Source organism: Leuciscus leuciscus, assembly GCF_965113295.1.
Source record: "Leuciscus leuciscus genome assembly, chromosome: 10".
Taxonomy (NCBI): domain Eukaryota; kingdom Metazoa; phylum Chordata; class Actinopteri; order Cypriniformes; family Leuciscidae; genus Leuciscus; species Leuciscus leuciscus.
The window spans coordinates 28689720-28709821 of NC_138734.1; the positions used below are offsets into that span (position 1 = coordinate 28689720).

A 20102-nucleotide genomic window follows, 5' to 3' on the forward strand; every position below is an offset into this window, starting at 1 on the left:
ATAAAGCTGACAGCTCAATCTACAGGCAATCTTGTTGAACGTTACGTCTGTCTCTAAAAACAGCATATTTTCAGTGTTGAGGAGAATTATTTGCTATGTGTTCTTGCTTTTCTGCTTCAAATCGTTTTGAGATTTTTGGGACCACAAGATGCCACATAAATCTAGACAAAGGTGAAGCCATCTTATCCTTACTACAATTCTACACAAGAAAGAAAGTCATAGAGGTTTGAAATAACATGAGGGTGAATACATGATAAGAGAATGGATTTGGAAATCCATATTAATTATAACTTTTCACTCAAACTGCTAACACGAGTCATCACAACAACATCTGACAACATGAGCCATAGTATCACATTTTTGATTCTGTAAATGGATCTCCTGTCTGTCAGAAAATCAGTATTTTCCCAACATGTTGTGACTTTCAGTTCCCTGTCAGAAACTGGACTGTCAATCAGACTTTGAATCATAGACTGACCTGCTGTTGAAACTGTATATTTTACATTCACTCCCAGTGCTGGTGTCAGATTCAGCTCACTTTGACTGACACAAAAAGCCCCAGAAGGAAGTGTGCATCACTAAATACCTCCCACTCCGTGCAAACACTCCATCACAATTCATCCTGCCCATATCCTGAAATTTCAAATTCCATCAGATTACACCAAACTTATGCATCGATTGTAACTAATGTATTATTTTGTAATCAGCTTTGCTGCACGGTATTTGCTGTGATACACATAGATACACAACAAAAGCAGATAAAAAATGAATAATCTAATCTAGAACATAATCTAGACATGCAGGTAAATAATACAATTTGTAGCATTTCATTTATGGTATTAAGATGTGTTCCCCATATAGACACCCAATATAACCATAACATGATTTGGTGCGCTTAGCACCTTCCCTTGGTACCGCAGCATGGGTTTTCAGTTACTGACATCTGTTGGGTCTGTGAGGCAGATGGATTCATGCACACACACTCAGCGGCATGGCACTATCTCCACTAATGCAAATCCCCTGCTACTGCAGCAGAACCTACCAGAACAACCCCTCTTCCCCAATACTCACCAGACCACGGCATAGCTATACTGTCAGAGCCTTGTACTTGCTAATATCTTTTACTAAACATCAAGAAAACAAACTGTAATGATTGCATTCAGACATTGTTTACCTGACTAAATGGGTGGTTCATTTATAAGTATGTATGTGTGTGTGATTACATTTTTAATAAAAAAAAAATCATCATTATAAAATACTAAATTATATATATTACGTATAGGCCATTAGCAATAGGCCAAACGACACTAGCATATAATTAGCCAATCATTTTATGTATTGCATACATCATGACATAGAAAATTAGATTAATTTGGATTCTTGTTTTAATCATTTTAAATTAAACCTAATGCACTGTAAAAAAAATGTTTTCATGGTTTAGCATAACTTTTTGTCTTTTGTCAAATCAACTTAGAGAACTAATGTGGTTCAGATAACATACTATTTTGAGTTTCTATTTATTAAACCAATCATTGTATTAACTCACAGTTTTAATTTCAATGAACTAAACATTTTAAGACAACCAGATAACTTTAAGTAAACCAACAATACTTTTTACAGTGTGGAGGAAATCTCCTGTCTTAATCTGAATCATGAGTAATTTATACCGTTTACAAAAATTATTATTTTTATTTTTTATGGTAAATTATTCTCTGCTCATATAAAGAAAATCCAGCATTTCATACGTCTACATGCAACATATGTTTGATTGTTACGTGAATGCTTGAGGTCCGAATTGATTTCTCCTCATGTCAGAGGGCTCAGGCAAACGTGTCGGATATACAGTATTTTGCAGTGAGGGAGTTTCAAAAGTTGTCTGAAAATATCCAAGTCAATCGCCCACTTCGAATCCCCCCTGGGTTTGGCGCGATGTGTGTTTTCATGTGTAGGCAGACTAGTGGGTGTCTGAAATGGATTGAGGCTGTGTTTACTGATTACTGAATTTTCCTTTCTATGTTTCTTTCCTTTCACACACACTTGCTTATTTACATTTTACAGAGCACACTTTACTATGATGCACATGTACACGTTCAATTTCTCTGTCTGTGTCTGTCAGGGTTGATTATGGGTTGTCAGCGTCTGAAAGGAGACCAGACGAAATGGCAAAAAATCCCAAAAGACCTTCAGTGCCACATTGTGTCTGTGCATCTGTGTGTGTGTGTGTGTGTTTGTGTGTCTCACATGTCTTAGTGAAGATCATATCTCATTATAGAGGTTTTAATTGGCCCCTCATGATCAGACCTTCTTTGTGTGCCAGGCTAAAGTGATAACCTTGAGCCCTGCCATTAGTCAAGCATGAAACAGCACACAAAGAAATGACACACTCTCACAAACACACAACAAGACACAGAAATACCATAACGATATTCATATGTATAGGATTAACCACAGAAAATACACATGTGCACAAACACCAGAAGTACTCCATTAATTCATGAGGCTCGAGTCATTCACTGTATGTCAAAAAACGTCAAAGCTACTCCCACGGGATTTAACTAACAGGCTAGAGTCAGACTGTTTCCTTTCCACATGTCATTTATAGGGACTAACAGACCTCTTACAATGGCAGGAACTGCAATCATTACTAATAACTAGTGTCCTAATCACATCCTCTTTGTACTGATAGCTCCTCTTAAAGGGATAGTTCACCCAATAATGGCAATTCTGTATAATTAGTTTATTCATCAACATATCATTCAAAATGTATCATTCAAAAATGTACACACTGCTCTTGTCCATACAGTAAAATCATAAGACTGAAGAAGATAATGAAGAATGCCTTGCTTAAACCAGAGAAATAATGAAATATATATATATTGCAGTGCGGTGTGTGTGCGTGTGTTTTGCTGTTGCTTTATTTTATCTTTAAGTCAGCATATAGAGTCAGAATACTCCATTCAATAAAATATGTTTGCTATTATTTCTTGCTGACTGTGCTGAAATTGTGACTCTGGATACGCAGGAAAAGTTCAAGGCTGTCTGATCAGAATGCATTATTCTAGTACTAACACCTTGTCCATAATAATAAACCCTATAAATAAACTAATCTATCTCTCTCGGTCAGCGCTGTGAGTCATGGATATTAACCTTTCTCTTCTTTTCTATCTCAGATGCAATTTCACCAGTCTCTTTATTTTTCTCTCTTGCACTTTCTCATGTGTATGTACCCAATTATATTTTTTCAGAGTAGACAGTGGAGAATACAGTGGAGGTAACAAAACAAATACAGTTGTGGTCAGAATTATTGGCACAACTGCCAATAATTGGCAATATGATCAAAGATGTCTGTAAACATTTATTTGCATTGTTTATCCTTCTGATCTTTCATTTAAAAAATTCACAAAAATCAAACCTTTCATTGAAGTAAAATAATTGAAAGTGGGGGGTAAATCACATTAAATAAATGCTTTTCTCCAAAACAGGTTGGCCATAATTATTGGCACCCTTTTATTAAATACTTTATGCAACCTCCTTTTGCCAAGATAACAGCACTGAGTTTTCTCCTATAATGCCTGATGAGTTTGGAGAACAACTGAGATCAGAGACCATTCCTCCATACAGAATCTCTCCAGATCCTTCAGATTCCCAGATCCATGTTGGTGCTTCATTCACCCCACTCATTTCACAACTCGCGTCTCACAGCCTGTAGAATTCAACCAATCAGAAGACGACTTTTTCCAATTTTGTGTGCTATATGCATCAGACGTTCAGCCAATGATCCGTCGGTGTGACGTCTCAGGCTGAGACTATAGTATTGGTAATATTATTAGTTGATAGTGTAGATTAATGGTGTTCCACAAGCCTTTGGCTTGTAAACATCAAATAGAACTGCAACATGAATTTACATTGGACTGAAAATCCACAGAGGGTACTTTGCTTAACCATTTCACAAGTCCACCACACACCATTGGCACAGACACTTCCACTGATGTTTTCCTTCTGCTACATCTATTCAGATCTGTTTGGTATTGAAAAGAGTCTTTCTGAATGCCCTACTAACCTATCCTATCCTACAAAGAAATGTCTCTATGCATTTGTTTGTTCTTTCATAATGTAAGGAATGAGGTAATACACAACCCAGAAAAGGTCCAATGGTCTGTTTCTTCTGCAGAGCTCTAAACTTTAAATTTGAACTGCTTCCAAGTTTAACCATGTGTTAAATATGCATCTGGTTTGAAAGATACACACAATCTGCTACACAAATAAGCATAAACACACACAGTCTGCTCCTGCACCTCTCCCATAAGAAAAAAAAAGCGCCCTACTTTAGGGCTCTGATCAGCGGGAAGATGAGGTGAGATGGATCTACAGCACTAAACAAAAACAGTGTGTTGTGTTGTTGCTTTTTGCACAGTTGGTGTGAATGCTCAAAGAGCTCGCTGGCAGATGGGATTTATAATTATCTGTGGCGCTCAAACGTTTGGGGGTCCAGGATTTTTGCAAACACTCATGGTTGTAGATACACACTGGCACATGAGAATATACACAACACACATGTAAAAAAATAAGGTGTGTTGTACTGAATCCAGGCAAAAACCAACTGGCAGTGGAATATCTTCTATACCCACAAGCAATAAGAACGCTGAACACAACCTAATCCACATTTACAGTTACGGAGAGATGTGCCGTTGCTTTTCTAAGCGGCTGGATTTAGGATTTTCACCTGGTGCATGTATATACACTTTCATTGAAGGGGGGAATTGAGCCATATCTAGAGACTAAAAGACACATACTGTATACTTGGTTTCCATCCAACTATTTGTCTGCAAAATAAAAATTTTTGCTTGGGAAATTGTGAATGGATATGCTTGGTGTGTGCATTAACTCAAAATAATATGCAAAAAGTTGAGGTGGATTTTGCAATGAATTGTGTCGAAAATCTTTTTACATAAAAAAAGACATGGGTTAAACATTTTGGCACTGATGAGAAGTTGACAGCTTTATTATAATTAATCCAAGAAAAGAAAAAAAGACATGTTTAACCCAAAGCTACTTGTTAAAGTGCATTTCCACAATCTGCCAGAAATGTTTTGAGCACTGGTAGCGTTCATTACGTGAGCTATTTCACTCATTCTGTGCATTTAAAAACACTACAAAGAAATGCTTCAGATGGCAAATTCAGCTCTCTCTGAATAAAGGAGGTCATTTCAGATGCTCCAGTGATACAATAAATGGGTTTGGCATTACCTTTATTTGGATGGAACCCTAACCCTAATCAACCCAAGCGGGAATTGGGTCGGAACCAGCTAAAGACAAAGCTTTCCCGTGAGCATTTGATTGAATTATAACTAAATAAAACAATTTAAAAATAAATTAAAAAAATAATAAATAAAAAGAATACAAAACAAATAAAAATATATTTTTTAAATGCATAAAAAATAAATTAAAAGAATCTTTCTCATATTTAATTTTTGACAGGAATGAAAATGAGGCTGTGAGGGACAGAATACAGTGTGTTCAATGGATTGTATTGTTGGCTAACAAACACCTATTTTTCATGAAACGTATTTCAGAAAAAAAAATATATGTTGTAGACAAAAACTTAATAAATGTTTTAAAAGTTGTGAGTTGTGAAAATTACATGATCTAGGACCTTTGTGCTTGCCATTGTAAAGACTAAGTCTATCCCTAACAGCCTCGTTTTCACCCGTCTTCAATTCAATATGGCGTCTAACCTGATTAAGTTATATTCCTCATTTGTAAGCCAATTTGGACAAAACCGTCTGCTACATGAATAAATAAAATGTAAATTCAACCAGCTAGCAAACACCAAAAAAACCTTAGTAAAGCCTCAGCAGCCGCATAACAATACCCGACTGTGGTGTCATTGTGGCAGTCAGTTAATAATTTAATCTTTTAAATTTTTACAAAAATAATGCATTTCATTCCACAAGTACTGAGCATTTGACAAATAAAACAAATACAAGTTTTATATATTCCCAAATCAGTATCGACTCTAACATTTCCAACAACATACACACACACTATCCATTCCTCTTCCTTTCTTTGCCACATTAACTCGCCATCTTCCCTCCAACACACAAACACAGTAGGACAGGACAAACCGCCGCATGAGGTGAGAGGTTGAGCTCCGCAGTGCAGGGAGGAAATCTATAAGGTGTATAAATATAGAGTCACAGGAAACAGCACCCCATTGATCTTCTCAATTACGGACAGTGATATTTAATCCACAGTCTCTGCTGCTTCATACACACAGATTACTATTGATCATTGCTCAGAGATCAACAGCCTCTAGCGATCCTGCAGCAATATCATAACCTCTGTCTTATTGAAAAGTGGCACATCCTGGATGGATTTGCTCGGGGGATATGAGCTGACGACTGAATGTAGAGATTGGCAGTTTTATTACAGGGCAAAATCATTAATTATATGCACACACTGTATACATTTTAATGAGGAGGAAGTTTTATTTGGTTCACAGCAGCATGGGGTCTCATCTCACAGCAGTCTTGTAGTCGTGTGTGTGTGTGTGTGTGTGTGTGTGTGTGTGTGTGTGTGTGTGTGTGTGTGTGTGTGTGTGTGTGTGTGTGTGTGTGTGTGTGTGTGTGTGAGAGAGAGAGAGAAGAAGGGGGGTCTACTTCCCAATACTGTTATAAATCACCATCTCTCTCTCTATCTCTCTCTCTCTCCACTTAGACTCTCTGCATGATGTCATTCTGCAGAATATCAAGTAATACACACACACACCCAGGTCAGGACCAGGACTCTCAGAATACACCAGAAGCATGTGCAGTTGCAGTTTCTACTTGATCTGATCTCTAAAAAAATACTTTTAAGTTATTTGTGCTTCCAATGTTTTTTCTTTAAAAAAAGCCCTTAATGTTTATCAACATGTTAGATCATCATTTTTGTCACACTTAAAATCATTTCGGAGCTGCAAGCTACTCTAAAAATAATGTAATGTGACAGACGTAAAGTCACTGGTAACCTAATGTTGTCACGTTGATTCAGTTATATATTTAAAGAGATAGTTCACCCAAAAATGTACAAAGATATCTATATTTACTCAACCTCATGTTGCTCCAAACCTGTATGACCATTTCTTCAGTGGAAAACAAAGTAAGTTATTGTGTAGAATTTCATGGATTTTCAACTTTACAATTAATATGACCAGCAAAAGAGGCTGTCGAGAAAACATCTTAAAAGAAAGTACCATAAAAGTGACTCATTTGAGTTATATACTGTAGTATTTGAATTTTATTTTTATGAATTAGCGTGAATTCATGAATTGAATTAGCTTTTATTTTTTACATTTTCAGGTTTTATTTAAATTTTTTTGTCATTTTTATTTAGCTTTTTTATTTTTATTCATTTTTGTACTTTAAAGAACCTAAAATTAAACTAGACAATGTAATTTAGCTACCGAGGCAAAATGTCTCAAGTAAGGTTTTCATCTAATATTTATATTTGATTTTACTTCATCTTCATTTCAATAACTGAAAATGATTTTTATTAGTTTTAGCTTTAGTTAACAATAACAACACTTATGACTTGTGTGTCTTTTAAGTCTTTTAAAGCTATACGCTTTGGCCAATAAAAAGATAGTTGTTCAATTGTTCTTAGCTAAAAAACTGCGTACATTAACATTTAATGCCATTTTTTTATGTATAAGAATTAGATTTGAGAACAACAGTTTGTTCGTCACAAACTGTTTGTATGACTGGGAATGTAGAGCATGAATTGTATAGAGCAGAATACACATTTTTGGTTAAACTATCCATTTAAATCATTTCATCAACTTGAATTAAACCAGTTACTTGGATTTTAGCATATCAAATAATTTTTTAGGTTGGACAAAACATTTCACACTCAGTGTAGACCAGACCAGCTGCTGTCCGACCAACAGGATTGTACATACATACTACTCTCTCTCCTCTCTTGGTGAAGTACACAGTGATGGATGTCCTGTTTGAGAGGTGTTGTGCTCCACTGACCTCAATATATCAGATATGTGTGAACACACACACAAACACACACACTCACATAGACATAGGGGTGACATCATCGATAAAGCCAAACAACGGAAGGCCAGCGCAGTAATAAGCTCTAACATGATTAAAAGTGAACGTGGCAGAGACATCTGGTGTGTATGTGCGGCTCTGATCTCGCATGTGTGCATCTCAAACCTAATTTTTCCATTCATGTCCCGTATGCAGGCAGTTTAATGAGGTTAGTGCAGATTCAAGGGCTGTTCTGTGGGAGCGAGAGAGAGATGATCCATTCCTCTCCATTAGCTCAGTGTGTGAACAGACTGCATACTGCTAAAATGAAGATGCAGAGCTCTGTGCTGTTTTAATCAAGGGCATATTACATTTAATGTACTGTGTGTAATGTACAACAGACCTAATGTACAGGTGACATCATCAGACAGATAGCAAGTACAAATGTTAAGGTAAAAAATGGTACGTATAATATTGTAGTCAACATAAAAATGTTCAAAACCCATTTAAGTTCTGTAATCAAATGTATTTCAGAGTAAAATAGGATATTATATGTGAGAAAAGGTGCAGGGACTTGATTTTATGCAATGGGAATAGACTGGACTGAAATATGGGTATGATGTTTTTTCAAAATGGAGATAAATAGTTGGAAAGGAGAGCTTGTAAAATTAGATGGACTGGTGACGTCAGCCAAAAGTGTCAGGTGGTCAAGAAACTTGATTTAAAAACGGATATTATATTTCAATATGCAAAAATAGAGGAATTTTCACCAGATTGCCTTAATAGCCCTACTTGGAAAGATTACATTTTTTAAGATTTAATGATTAGGCTGATTCTGTTGCAGAACGCATCTGATAAAACAAGAAGAAAAAAAGAAAGAAAAACGGACTGCTTATTTTTGTGCAAACCATAATTTTCGATGACCGATATGGAAAAAAGTGTTCACACTCGGGTATACTCTTATAAGTACTCAAACCTCTTTCAGTAACTATAAAGTGAACACTTATTAAAAAGTTTTCATATGCCACATTCCTATTATTTTTGACCAATTCAATTTGACTAAAATAACGAAATATGACTAAAATAACGATTTTTGTTGTGATTATTATTTAAAACATTTTTTTTTTTTTACAAAATAATAGATATTGCAATTTTACTATTGTACTGTAAAATAAAACTGTAATATTACAATACTAATATTCAAATGTTAAACCATCAAGCTTTTTTGTCAGATTGCCAGCAAATAAGTAAATGCACTGCTGGTTTATAGTACATGTATTTATTTTAATTGCATCCTTCATGATCTGACTGTAGCATTAACCCATTCGATTTTATTTCAATATATTGTATTAGCTCTTTGATTCCATGTTGACTTTGTAATGATTTTCTACCAAAATAATTGGGGGTATGGATGATTAAATGTAGATAAATGGCATGAACATGTACCTCTCAGTATTCATATCAAAAATTGCAATGGAGTAGTCTTGCATAGACCCAAAAAGAAGCAAACTTGAAGCATATGGTCAAAAGACTGGTTAAGTCCGAAACTTCAAACAAATTAGAATAGGTTTTGCTTGAGCATATTTCATTTACTTGCTGCCAAGTGTCTTCATTAATAACTTGATCTTCCTCAAAGTGCTCACTTTTGCAGCCTGGTACCTTAAAGGGATCCTATTTTGCTTTTCCACTTTTTCAACTTTAGTTAGTGTGTAATGTTGCTGTTTGAGCATAAAAAAAAAGACCTGCAAGTTTACAAAGCTCAAAGTCCACTCCAAAGGGAGATATTTTATTTAACAGAATCCACTTTTCAAGAACTACACAATGAACGGCTCATTTGGACTACAACGCGATTTTTCCGGATCTTATGAAGTCACAATGGTACTCATTAAAATAAATTCCACCCACGGAATGGCTACGCAGAAAAGGGACGAGGCCTGGCTGAGCTGCATTAGAGAAGACAGTGTTGTCGCTTTCAAAGAGACGCTGTTTTTTCAACAACGTTGCCAAAAATCATTTGTTTGACCTTCCTATTATAGGCTGATGAACTTAGAGTGGTTAAAACTTATTTTAAACACTGTTCCTGAACATTATAACCCCAATGCTTATCTTTGTGCTGCACATTTGATGGAGAACCGCTTGTTTTCTGTTGCTTTTATAAGCTCTCGCTTTTGTAAGACGGTTCAACGCTAATTCGAAAATTAACCATGGTTTTGTGATCGATTACTGTTTGTATTACCTTAGTTTTCAGACAAATCACGCTGCCAATCACAACACACTAGGCCAGCTAAACAATCACAGCACATTTCATATTTCGGAAGGAGGGGCTTCATCGAAATCGGCGTGTTCGAGCTAGACTGGGGAGAGAGATGCTGTAATAAGGAAAAATATGTGAAAAAGAATGCGTTTTTGAAACAATCAAGCATGAAAACATATTCTAGTACACCCCAAAAACAAAATCAAGAATTTGTAAAAAGAATAATAGGACCCCTTTAAAACAACTTTCCAGATAGACTGAAACAAAACCTTTGGATAGTTAACCAATCAGAATCAGAGCTGGTGAGTTCATCCAACTCTGGGCATTGTTGTGTTCTGTGAAAGGACTGTAGGCGGTCAGTGGGCGTGCTGTCTGAAGCTGAGACTAGCTTTACACCTTCTAAAAAATGATAAAGTTAGAACGTCTCCAAAGCAAGGGCGTCCTTTACACTCACAAGAGACACTTTGAGGAAGTGCTATGTTATAGAGCAGCTGACACACTTTCTCTTGTAGAAACGTTTCAGTGAAGGATGGCATCTCTCAAGCACTGCACTAAAGCCGGTAAGACAGAAAAGAGGTTATAAAATAATAAACACAGGAGATAAAAGTAAATGCTCGTTCATCCTAACAGCTCCCTGTGGACTATATAACTGTTTCTCTCAGAAGAGTCTCAACAGACAGCGCTCAAAGCCCACAGTGTCCAAACATCTGAGCAGGTTGAGCATGTTTTCACTGCTACCTTTTACAATGGACACTAGATTCTGCCAAAACAATTACTGTTACTACAGTTATTTATCTATACCCAATTAAAATTGAGTGAACAACATTTTTTTTTGGGGGACCATAAATTCTTCAGACACTTTGACCTGACCATGTTTTGCTTAAGTGTTTTTTTCTTTAATAGCTAATCCGACCTTTTTACACCACAGACTGAACAAAAGTAAGCATTGCTTGGAAATTTGTTGACCTAAATTGGTATTATCTAATTGTGTACTTAAATTTAACAGTGGACAGCTATTTAACCTAATTCATTTGTGAGACAGTCTAACAGAGGGATGGCCAAAACCAGTGAAACATATTTTATTACCATTTTCTAAATTATAGTGAATAAACTGTGATAATGTGAGAAATTTTGAAGGTGCCTGAATGCATTTTGGTTTGACTGTATATATATATATATATATATATATATATATAAAAAATATAAACAGGTAGAAATAAAAAGATTAAGAACATGAAAGAAAAAACTGTTGTAATTTATACAATTATATATTAATACAAAACGCTGTTGAATTTGCAAAATTTTCAAGCTAAAATACCATGTAAATTCAAATAATTAAAATTTCATGGGAATCTTTTCAACTCATGAAATCTTTTCATTGGCAGAATTTGCTTATCTCATCACCTTTGCCACTGCACTTCTGGGCCAAATATGCAAAATGCTACTCAAGGCCAAGAAACTGTCTAGTCCTTTTAAAAGGTGAAATACACTCAGCATCCTCCGTTGGACAGCAAAAAACTCTCCAGTGTAATGTGGTATGCAGCTGATCTTTAAGGACAGAAGGCTAGAGAGAGGAAACAAAAAATGGGATTGGTGAAAAATAGATTTTTTTATATATATCCTGAGAGATTCCCTGCTACATTTGAATCTAATGTCCTTTTTCTGCAGTGACTGTCAGAGCGAATACGACAATCCCAATATGCAAATGTGCTGAGAACTACCATGTTCACTATGAAACGTTTGCAACATTACTATAATGTATTATGCACGATTCAGTTTAAACTTAAAGGAATAGTGTGGCAAGCAGGGTGGGGGCGAGAGCTGTGGGAACAGAGCGAGGCCGGTGGAGCGAGTGATAATGAGTGTGACCTGAGCGCCACATCAGTCTCGAGTGTCTCACGGAGGAGCTCCGGATGGATAAGAGGAGGAGGGATGACAGTGAGGGACGAGAGAGGACCAGGCCTGGGACATTTATGTTGTGGTTTTATTATGTTTATAATATGCAGCATTTGTCCGTGAGGGGCTGCCTAACTTTCTTTCCTCAGCCAAAGAGAAACTAAAGGTGCTCTAAACGATGTCACGTGTTTTTTAGGCTGAAATTCTTTTTGCCACATACAGCAAACATCTCCTCACTATCCGCTAGCTGCCTGTCCCCTGAACACACTGTAAAAAAATGCGGTCTCTGTAGACAGCCCAGGCTCCACAAACGGCAACAAAAACAAACTGGGCCAACCTGGACCACGAAACATAACAAACAGTGTTCCAGCCAATAACCGACAAGAATGATTTGGGAGTGGGGGTTGGTGCGCATGCACATGAAGGGGGGTGTGGGGAGTGGAGGAGAGAGAAGCATGAAGAGGGAAGTTAGCTAGAGGAGAGATGTCCTAGACAACAACAATGACTAACGTTATAATTATATTCTCTTGAATTTTGATATGGCCGACATACGGCCAAAGAGACGACGTTCCGATGAACAGAGAAGGAACACGCGCAAGTCCCGAATTTACATCGGGGGAGGGGACGGGATGAGGAGGAGGGAGGGTCGAGCAAGCCTCCGTTTTGTTTGACAATACTTTGGACGTCAACAAGAAGTGACGTCACCCAACATCGCTTAGAGAACCGTTAAGGTTTTAGTGGAAAACATTCCAGGATTTTTCTCCATGTAATGCAAGTGAATGATGACCATTTTTAACGGTCCAAAATCCATATTTAGGCAGCTTCAACTACCTTTAAGAATAATTTATAAACAAAGCTAAAAAATGAAACACTAGTTTTAGACAAAAGATCATAAGACATTTTATAGACACAGACAAAATTAACTTGTTTTAGATATTCTGATAAAAGTATTCAATTATTTTACCAGCTCTCCGATTATCCTAAATGTCCCTTATCATTTATGGCATTTCACTGCTACGTTGAACAATTCACTCACATTTACATGCTGCTACAGGCAGATGCTTTTATCAAAAGTGACTCAAAGTTCGAGTTATACATTTCTTTTTTCATTTCATCCACGCATCAGACTCAAATGCATGACCTTGAAGTTGCTAGCGCCATGTGCTACTGTTTAAGCTACAGGAACCCTAGTCACACAACACAAATAAAAATGCCAGCCCAATACCAGAATGCATTTAAAACCACTATCTGCAGTCGTAATGAGATTCTGATGGTCGCAGAGCTGTACTGAACATCCCAGAGGATCTCAGACAGATAAGGCTATTGATCTAGACACAAATAGTACAGAGCAAGAGATATGGGTTGATGATGGAGCACGGTGCACGCAGATGCCGCTTATGTGCACATGCAGTTCCCATAAGGAACAGATTTTCCCAGAATGAAAGCTTGCATTGTTAGGCTGCATACACTGCGCTGGTGATAACATGATATGACAGCAGGATACTGAAACTAATAAAGTATTCATCAGAAGAGAGAGACGTGTGATGATGAGTAATTGTCAGAGCCACTGTAAAAGTGTGTAAACAATAAATAAAATATTTTGACAAAGCAGAAGATATGAGCCTATTAAGTGAACATTTTCAGTCACAGGCTGTTTCTGTAAATCGATTTAGTTCGATGGCAAGATGGCTAAGGAGGAGCTGATAGGTGGGGTCGTATACCATTTTGTAACCATGGTAATCGAACAGATGGGTTAGTACAGGAACCGCACGCTGTGTGGGGCGTGTGGGTGTGTCACCATCTGAGACATTGTGTCATAAATCCATGAATTCTGCATTATCACATGCAGGTGAAATGCTAAGTGCTATTTTTATTTATATTCAATTGTATAAGACAAACAGATGCTAATTAGATGTTAATGTTGTCCCAAAAAATGTATTCACAGTATTACAGAAATTAATACTTTTATTCAGTAAGGATGCATTAAATTGATCAAAATTGACAGTAAAGCTGTTTATAATGTTCTATAATGTATAAAAAAATATATCACTGTGTTACAAAAATATTAAGCAACTGTTGTCAACAATAAAAAAAAAATCTTGAGCAGCAAATCAGTATATTACACTGTAAAAAATTCTAACCTCTCCAAGTCAAAATTTTCTAGTGACTGGTCACATCTAAATTTTTTAATTGGCCCAAGTGCAATTCTTGTTGCAATAGTCTGTTAACATTGGCTCAATGAGAAATAATACGTCAGACTAATTGAAAAATTTAGATGTTATCAGTCACTAGAAATTTTTGACATGGGGATGTAATTTTTTTTTACAGTGTAGAATGATTTCTGAAGGATCATGTGACAATGAAGACTGGAGTAATGATGCTGAAAATTCAGCTTAACCATCATAGGATTAAATTACATTTTAAAATATATTACAATTAAAAAGTTATATTAAATTGTAATATTTTTTCAAATGTTACAGTTTTATTTTTTAATTCAAATAAATGCAGCCTTGGTGAGACTATAATGTGTATGTCTGTGTATGTCTGTGTGTGTGTGTCTGTGTGTGTGTGTGTGTGTGTGTGTGTGTGTGTGTGTGTGTGTGTGTGTGTGTGTGTGTGTGTGTGTGTGTGTGTGTGTGTGTGTGTGTGTGTGTGTGTGTGTGTGTGCACGCCTGTGTCTGTGTGTAGAATCACCCAAAAAATGTCCCATGATGTATTCAAATTATAAACGACAAATAAAAGAATACAGTTTACTGCTCAGATTGAGTGCAACGCCCTGGGGGGGAAAACAGCTAAATATGTTCAGTTTTACTTTTTTTATTTATGAATTCTACAGTATTCTACAGTACCACAGTCCCATGATAAATGCAAATCGTAAACAGCGAAAAAAGAGGCAGTTTTCTGTTCATACCATGTGCATAATTTGCACCATCCCCCCAGATCGACCGTTAACTTTGATCATATTTTACCGTCTAGGTTTTTGTGCTTCAAAGGAAAACGATGTGTGCAGTGATGTCACCGTGACAAATGCAGGAGATGAATGAAAATATGAAGTGTTTGCTGCTTTTATTGGAAGACTAATAAGAGTGAGAGGAAGGAGGCCTGGTTGGCAGGCATTTACCCTCAGATGTCTCCCTCAGAGTGAGAAAGAATGAGAATGACACAGCCACAGTGTTTCCCATGGATTCATGCTTGTGTTTTATTGTGGTTTCTTGCCTCTTACAAATGTCAAGCATCTTAATTAACGTTCTGACTGAAATATTAATGTTCACTGCAGATACATCATTAATATTCATCAAAAAGCAGCCCAAAATCATGTTAATATTTCACGTGTTACCAAAGATTTAACATGATAAAGTGTGTACTTGAATGTGCTCTGGCTTTATAAAAACATACAGCCACTGAGGCAGTATAATGAATAAAATATACGAAGAAAATGCAATCATCTCTGCCTAAAAACCAGGAGTGATGAAGAGCCTTTAGGAATACTCAACACGTTCAACTGTCTATATTTGGAATGGGATTTATATGTAAACGCATGTGCGAATGTGTATGTGTGAATCATCTGACCGTTCTGGCAACCTTTATGAACGATGAGAAACAGAGAGAGCGAGAGAACTTCACAAGGACAAGGAGAACAGAAGATATACATTTATACTGTATAAACATCTCGATAGATAGATAAATAGATAGATAGATAGATAGATAGATAGATAGATAGATAGATAGATAGATAGATAGATAGATAGATAGACATTTTAAAATATATAAATTCTATACTATTTTGTTAAAATAAATGAAATATAAAACACTAAAATCAATCATTTGAAATGCTACAAGTGAATTTAGGCATAACAACATCACAATGTAATTAGTAATTAGATAACGGCAAAGGTCATTTAAATAAAAAAATCCAGGAAACTTTCATCGAAAATTAATTATCTAATTCAATAAAAAATAAATAAATTAATGATTATAAATAAAAAATAATATCATCGTCATAAAAAAAACTCATAGTAGCAATAATCAATAAGGTATGGATATCGTTAAGATTTTTCAGTTCGAACATCAAACTCATTCTATGCCAGCATACAAAAATATTATCCACAGTTATCCATAATTCTTATGATTTATTTTTCTACTGTACATTATAGCATTTTAATTATAGTGTGCACAATGTGTTTTAAAACAAAAAAACAAAACAGGAGTTCAAAAAAAGGGAGTTCACCCAAAAATGAAATTGTGTCAACATTTACTCACCCTCAAGTTGTACTAAAACTGTATGAATTTCTTTCTTCTGATGAACACAAAAGAAGATATTTTGAAGAATGTCGTTACTGAAACAGTCGAGTGACTCCATTGACTTCCCTAGTATTTTTTTTCCTACTATGGAAGTCAATGGCAACTGTTTGAGTAACGACATTCTTCAAAATATCTTCTTTTGTGTTCAACAAAAGATAGAAACTAATACAGGTTTGGTACAACTTGAGGGTGAGTAAATGACAAAATTTTCATTTTTGGGTGAACTATCCCTTTAAGCTATTTGTGCACCTCATATCAGTAACAGCCCAAATTCCTATATCACTGTATCCCGGGATGGATCTTCTGAAGCAATTGTGGATTTGGATTTGATTCCAAGGTATTCTGAACTCCAGTGTCAGAGGTGATAGAAGCAGTTAAAAGAAAATGAGAAATAGAAGATGAAAGCTTATTTGCAGAGCACTTTGCTCTCTCGTTCTCTCTCTCCCTGTCTGTCTCACCGTGGCCTATCACCATGGAGACAGACAGCTGTTACAGGTAGGGCAGAGGGTTGAGGCGAGTGACATGCGTTCTCCTTGTCTTTCCAGAGGTGATCCTACACCAGTCTACGCCACACCCCCTCTCTCTTTCAGCTTCACAACCTTTCTCCACACCTTTCAAAAGCACAATAGACAAACTCAACGGCGTTGAAACAGGTGCACACAATCAATAATCATCATCCACCTGATTTCACACAATTCCCAGATTAAAAAAAAAGAGGCCAAACACCTTATTCAGCCAAACAGGTTGAGCGCGCACACATACACAAAGTCAGCGAAACAAAAATCAGCACTAATAAAAAGAAGCCCATCGTGCAGTAATAAGACCCCAGTGCTTGAAAAGCACACTCTGCAAATGTGCGTTCGCTGAACTCCAGATTTCTCTCAAAGCAGAGGTAGTTGTACAAGAGACGACATACGGCGAGGGTTTGTTCCTAGATGCTGATGTCAGGGCACCTGTCAGAGGTTTTTCACTGCAATGTTAGTGTGGCGTGCTGCAATTCGGTCAGCGTTTGGTGGCGGTGCTGCAGAGTGTACGTGCTATTGCTTTTGTGTGTGTGTGTAAGTAAAAAAAAGAAAGACTGAACAGCAGTCAAACCCATCAGGTCAAATGTGACAGATAGTTCATAAAACTAAATCCCGAGGGTGTGTTTAAGTGTGTGCATGTGTTTAGACCGTACTCACCATAAGCAGGCAGACGGCAGATTCGGGCATCAGTTGCACAGCCATGATGTCTATACTGCAAACAAGCGTTTAAGTAATGTTCAAGTAGCGTGCCGAAACCCTAAAGGCAATCGTCACGCTCTACAACACCACCAAAATTGTCCAGGCAATGTTTAGTTAATGCTCAAGAAATGTATTGTATACTCTTTCACAGGACACTGTACAATAGTTTCCCGTTCCCGTGGCCATACGCTCCCTACTTCTCTCCTCAACGTCTTCCCCTCCGTTCAGAAATCCCAAAGCACTGTTCAAGCTCCGTCCTTCATCCAAATGAAACGTCTCTTCTTTGATCTCCAACAGCCTGTTAGACTCCCTCCTCCCTGAGGACGGACACACACATGCACACACTCGCACACACATACGGTCCGAGAGGAGGCAGAGACTGCCGTTTCAAATGACCAAGCAGCACTGCAGACACACATGCGCTCTCACGTTCACAAATCCGACTGATACAACCAAACACGGCAATGAGAGAGAGAGAGAGAGAGAGAGAGAGAGAGAGAGAGAGAGAGCGTGCCCACCCATCAATGAACACAGAAATCATATCAAGTACCATGAGGGCACTTAGGATACAAGCAAACACACACACCTTCCCTTTCTCTAAAAGGATTGATTTGTAAGTGCCAGTAGACAGTTATAGCATCACTTTGCCTAAATTAAAAGAAAAAAAATGAATAATGCAGAAAAAGAATAAGTGCTTGCTACTGTATTACTATTGTTTATACTTAATGTAAAGGATGTGAACAAACCATTAACCAGTGTTTTACTCAACACATTTCATTTGTGCTTTAAATCGTGGTAGGGTAGTTTTCTATGCTATCAGACTTACAATTTAGGAGAAAAATAAAAACAGATTTACATTGAAAGAGGGACCTGAGGCATATCTGGACTAGAATATCAAAGACTTTTGAGCCTTTAAGCAACCCCTTAGTAACCACCCAGAACAACCTAGCAACTACATAGCAATATGCAAAAAACTCATCAGATTATCTTAGGAACTGCATAGTAACAGCCTGGCAACCACCTAAAACACCCTAGCATCATGGTAGTGACTTTTCCACTGGAAAGCACCAGTTAGCAACCACCCAGCAGCCACCCGCAGCAACTGCAAACCAACAAGATTAAAAATCCATCCTACACTGTAAAAAAAAATATTGTTGGTTTAACTTAAAAGAGGAACCTGGTTGCCTTAAAATTTTTAGTTCAAATTAAAAAATGTAGTTAATATGAAGAAAGAGATTAGTTCGACAGAAACTCAAAATATTATCTGAACAACATTAGTGAATATAAGCTGATTTGTCAAAAGAAAAAAAAAGTTGTGATAACAAATCATGAAAATATTGTACAATATTGTATTGTGCAATATTGGACAGAGCAAACGCATAGAAACACCCAGGTAACAACCCACAGCACCATGGCTATAACTTTTACACACGAAACTGAGACAAGCATAACTCACATTTTCTTATTCAATTACCAACCACTCGCAATGTAATAAAAAAATAATAAAGAAAACTCGCTGCCTAAAATTTCTTAGTACAATGAACTTGGATATATGTCATTTCAACTTAAATAATTTTTTGAATATTGCTTAACTTATTTTGATGAGTTAAATTAATGTAAAAACATATGTTGTCATGACTTATTGATCATATAATTTCTTACAGTGCAGAATAACCTAGTAACTGCATAGCAACATGCTCAAAGCCTATAATAAACCTAAAATAAAAAACCTATATTTATAAACACTAATAATTTAATCTAAAATTATATTACAGTATCAAGATTACATTTTTGTTTTTAGTGTTTTATATTTGGTTTTTAAAAAATTCTATAATTTTAATATACTGTACATTTATTAACATTGATTATCTATCTATCTATCTATCTATCTATCTCTATGCAAGCATCACATTTTCTTCAGAAACCGTAAAAATCTCGTTCTAAACTGTGATTTTGTTCTTGGTCCAATGAATGAGAGAGAAGGAAAGAAAAAAAAGAAAGAGAGATAGTGAGAGGAGCCTCAGGGGACCTAACATACTTTCCCCAAACATATGATTAGATATAGCAACTCTCCCTCTCTTTTTCACACATATACACAATCCACAAGGTGAGAAGGCAGCACTTTTTTAGAGTCTGCTTTTCCTTATGGGATCTCGTCCCATGTGACACTACCTCAAAAGGGTTAAAAGCCCTATCCCTTTGAAAGGATTTGCTTTGTGTAGTTTTACAGAAGCTCACACACCTGGGTCTCCCTCTTTCTCTTTCTCTCTCTCTCTCTCTCTCTCTCTCTCTCTCCACACACATGCACACGGGTTTTTTCCTTGGCTGGTTCTTCCAACCCACACAGGACTAATTATCCCTTCAGAGCAGCAGTGGACTAACAAAGATAAATGAAGTCACACTCAC

The 20102-nt window shown here is 36.6% G+C and overlaps 1 protein-coding gene across 2 annotated transcripts in view; it reads right to left on the reverse strand.

The window, feature by feature from the left end:
- frmd4a (FERM domain containing 4A) overlaps positions 1-18072 on the reverse strand; it is a 154013-nt gene extending 135941 nt beyond the window's left edge. Inside the window, exon 1 of one of the 2 annotated variants that reach the window (XM_082181787.1) lies at positions 17655-18072. In XM_082181787.1, the coding sequence (XP_082037913.1) occupies positions 17655-17699 (45 nt within the window). In that variant the 5' untranslated portion in view covers positions 17700-18072. The remainder of the gene's footprint in view (positions 1-17654) is intronic. The other variant, XM_082181786.1, reaches the window with a different exon arrangement.
- Between the last annotated feature and the right edge of the window lie 2030 nt (positions 18073-20102).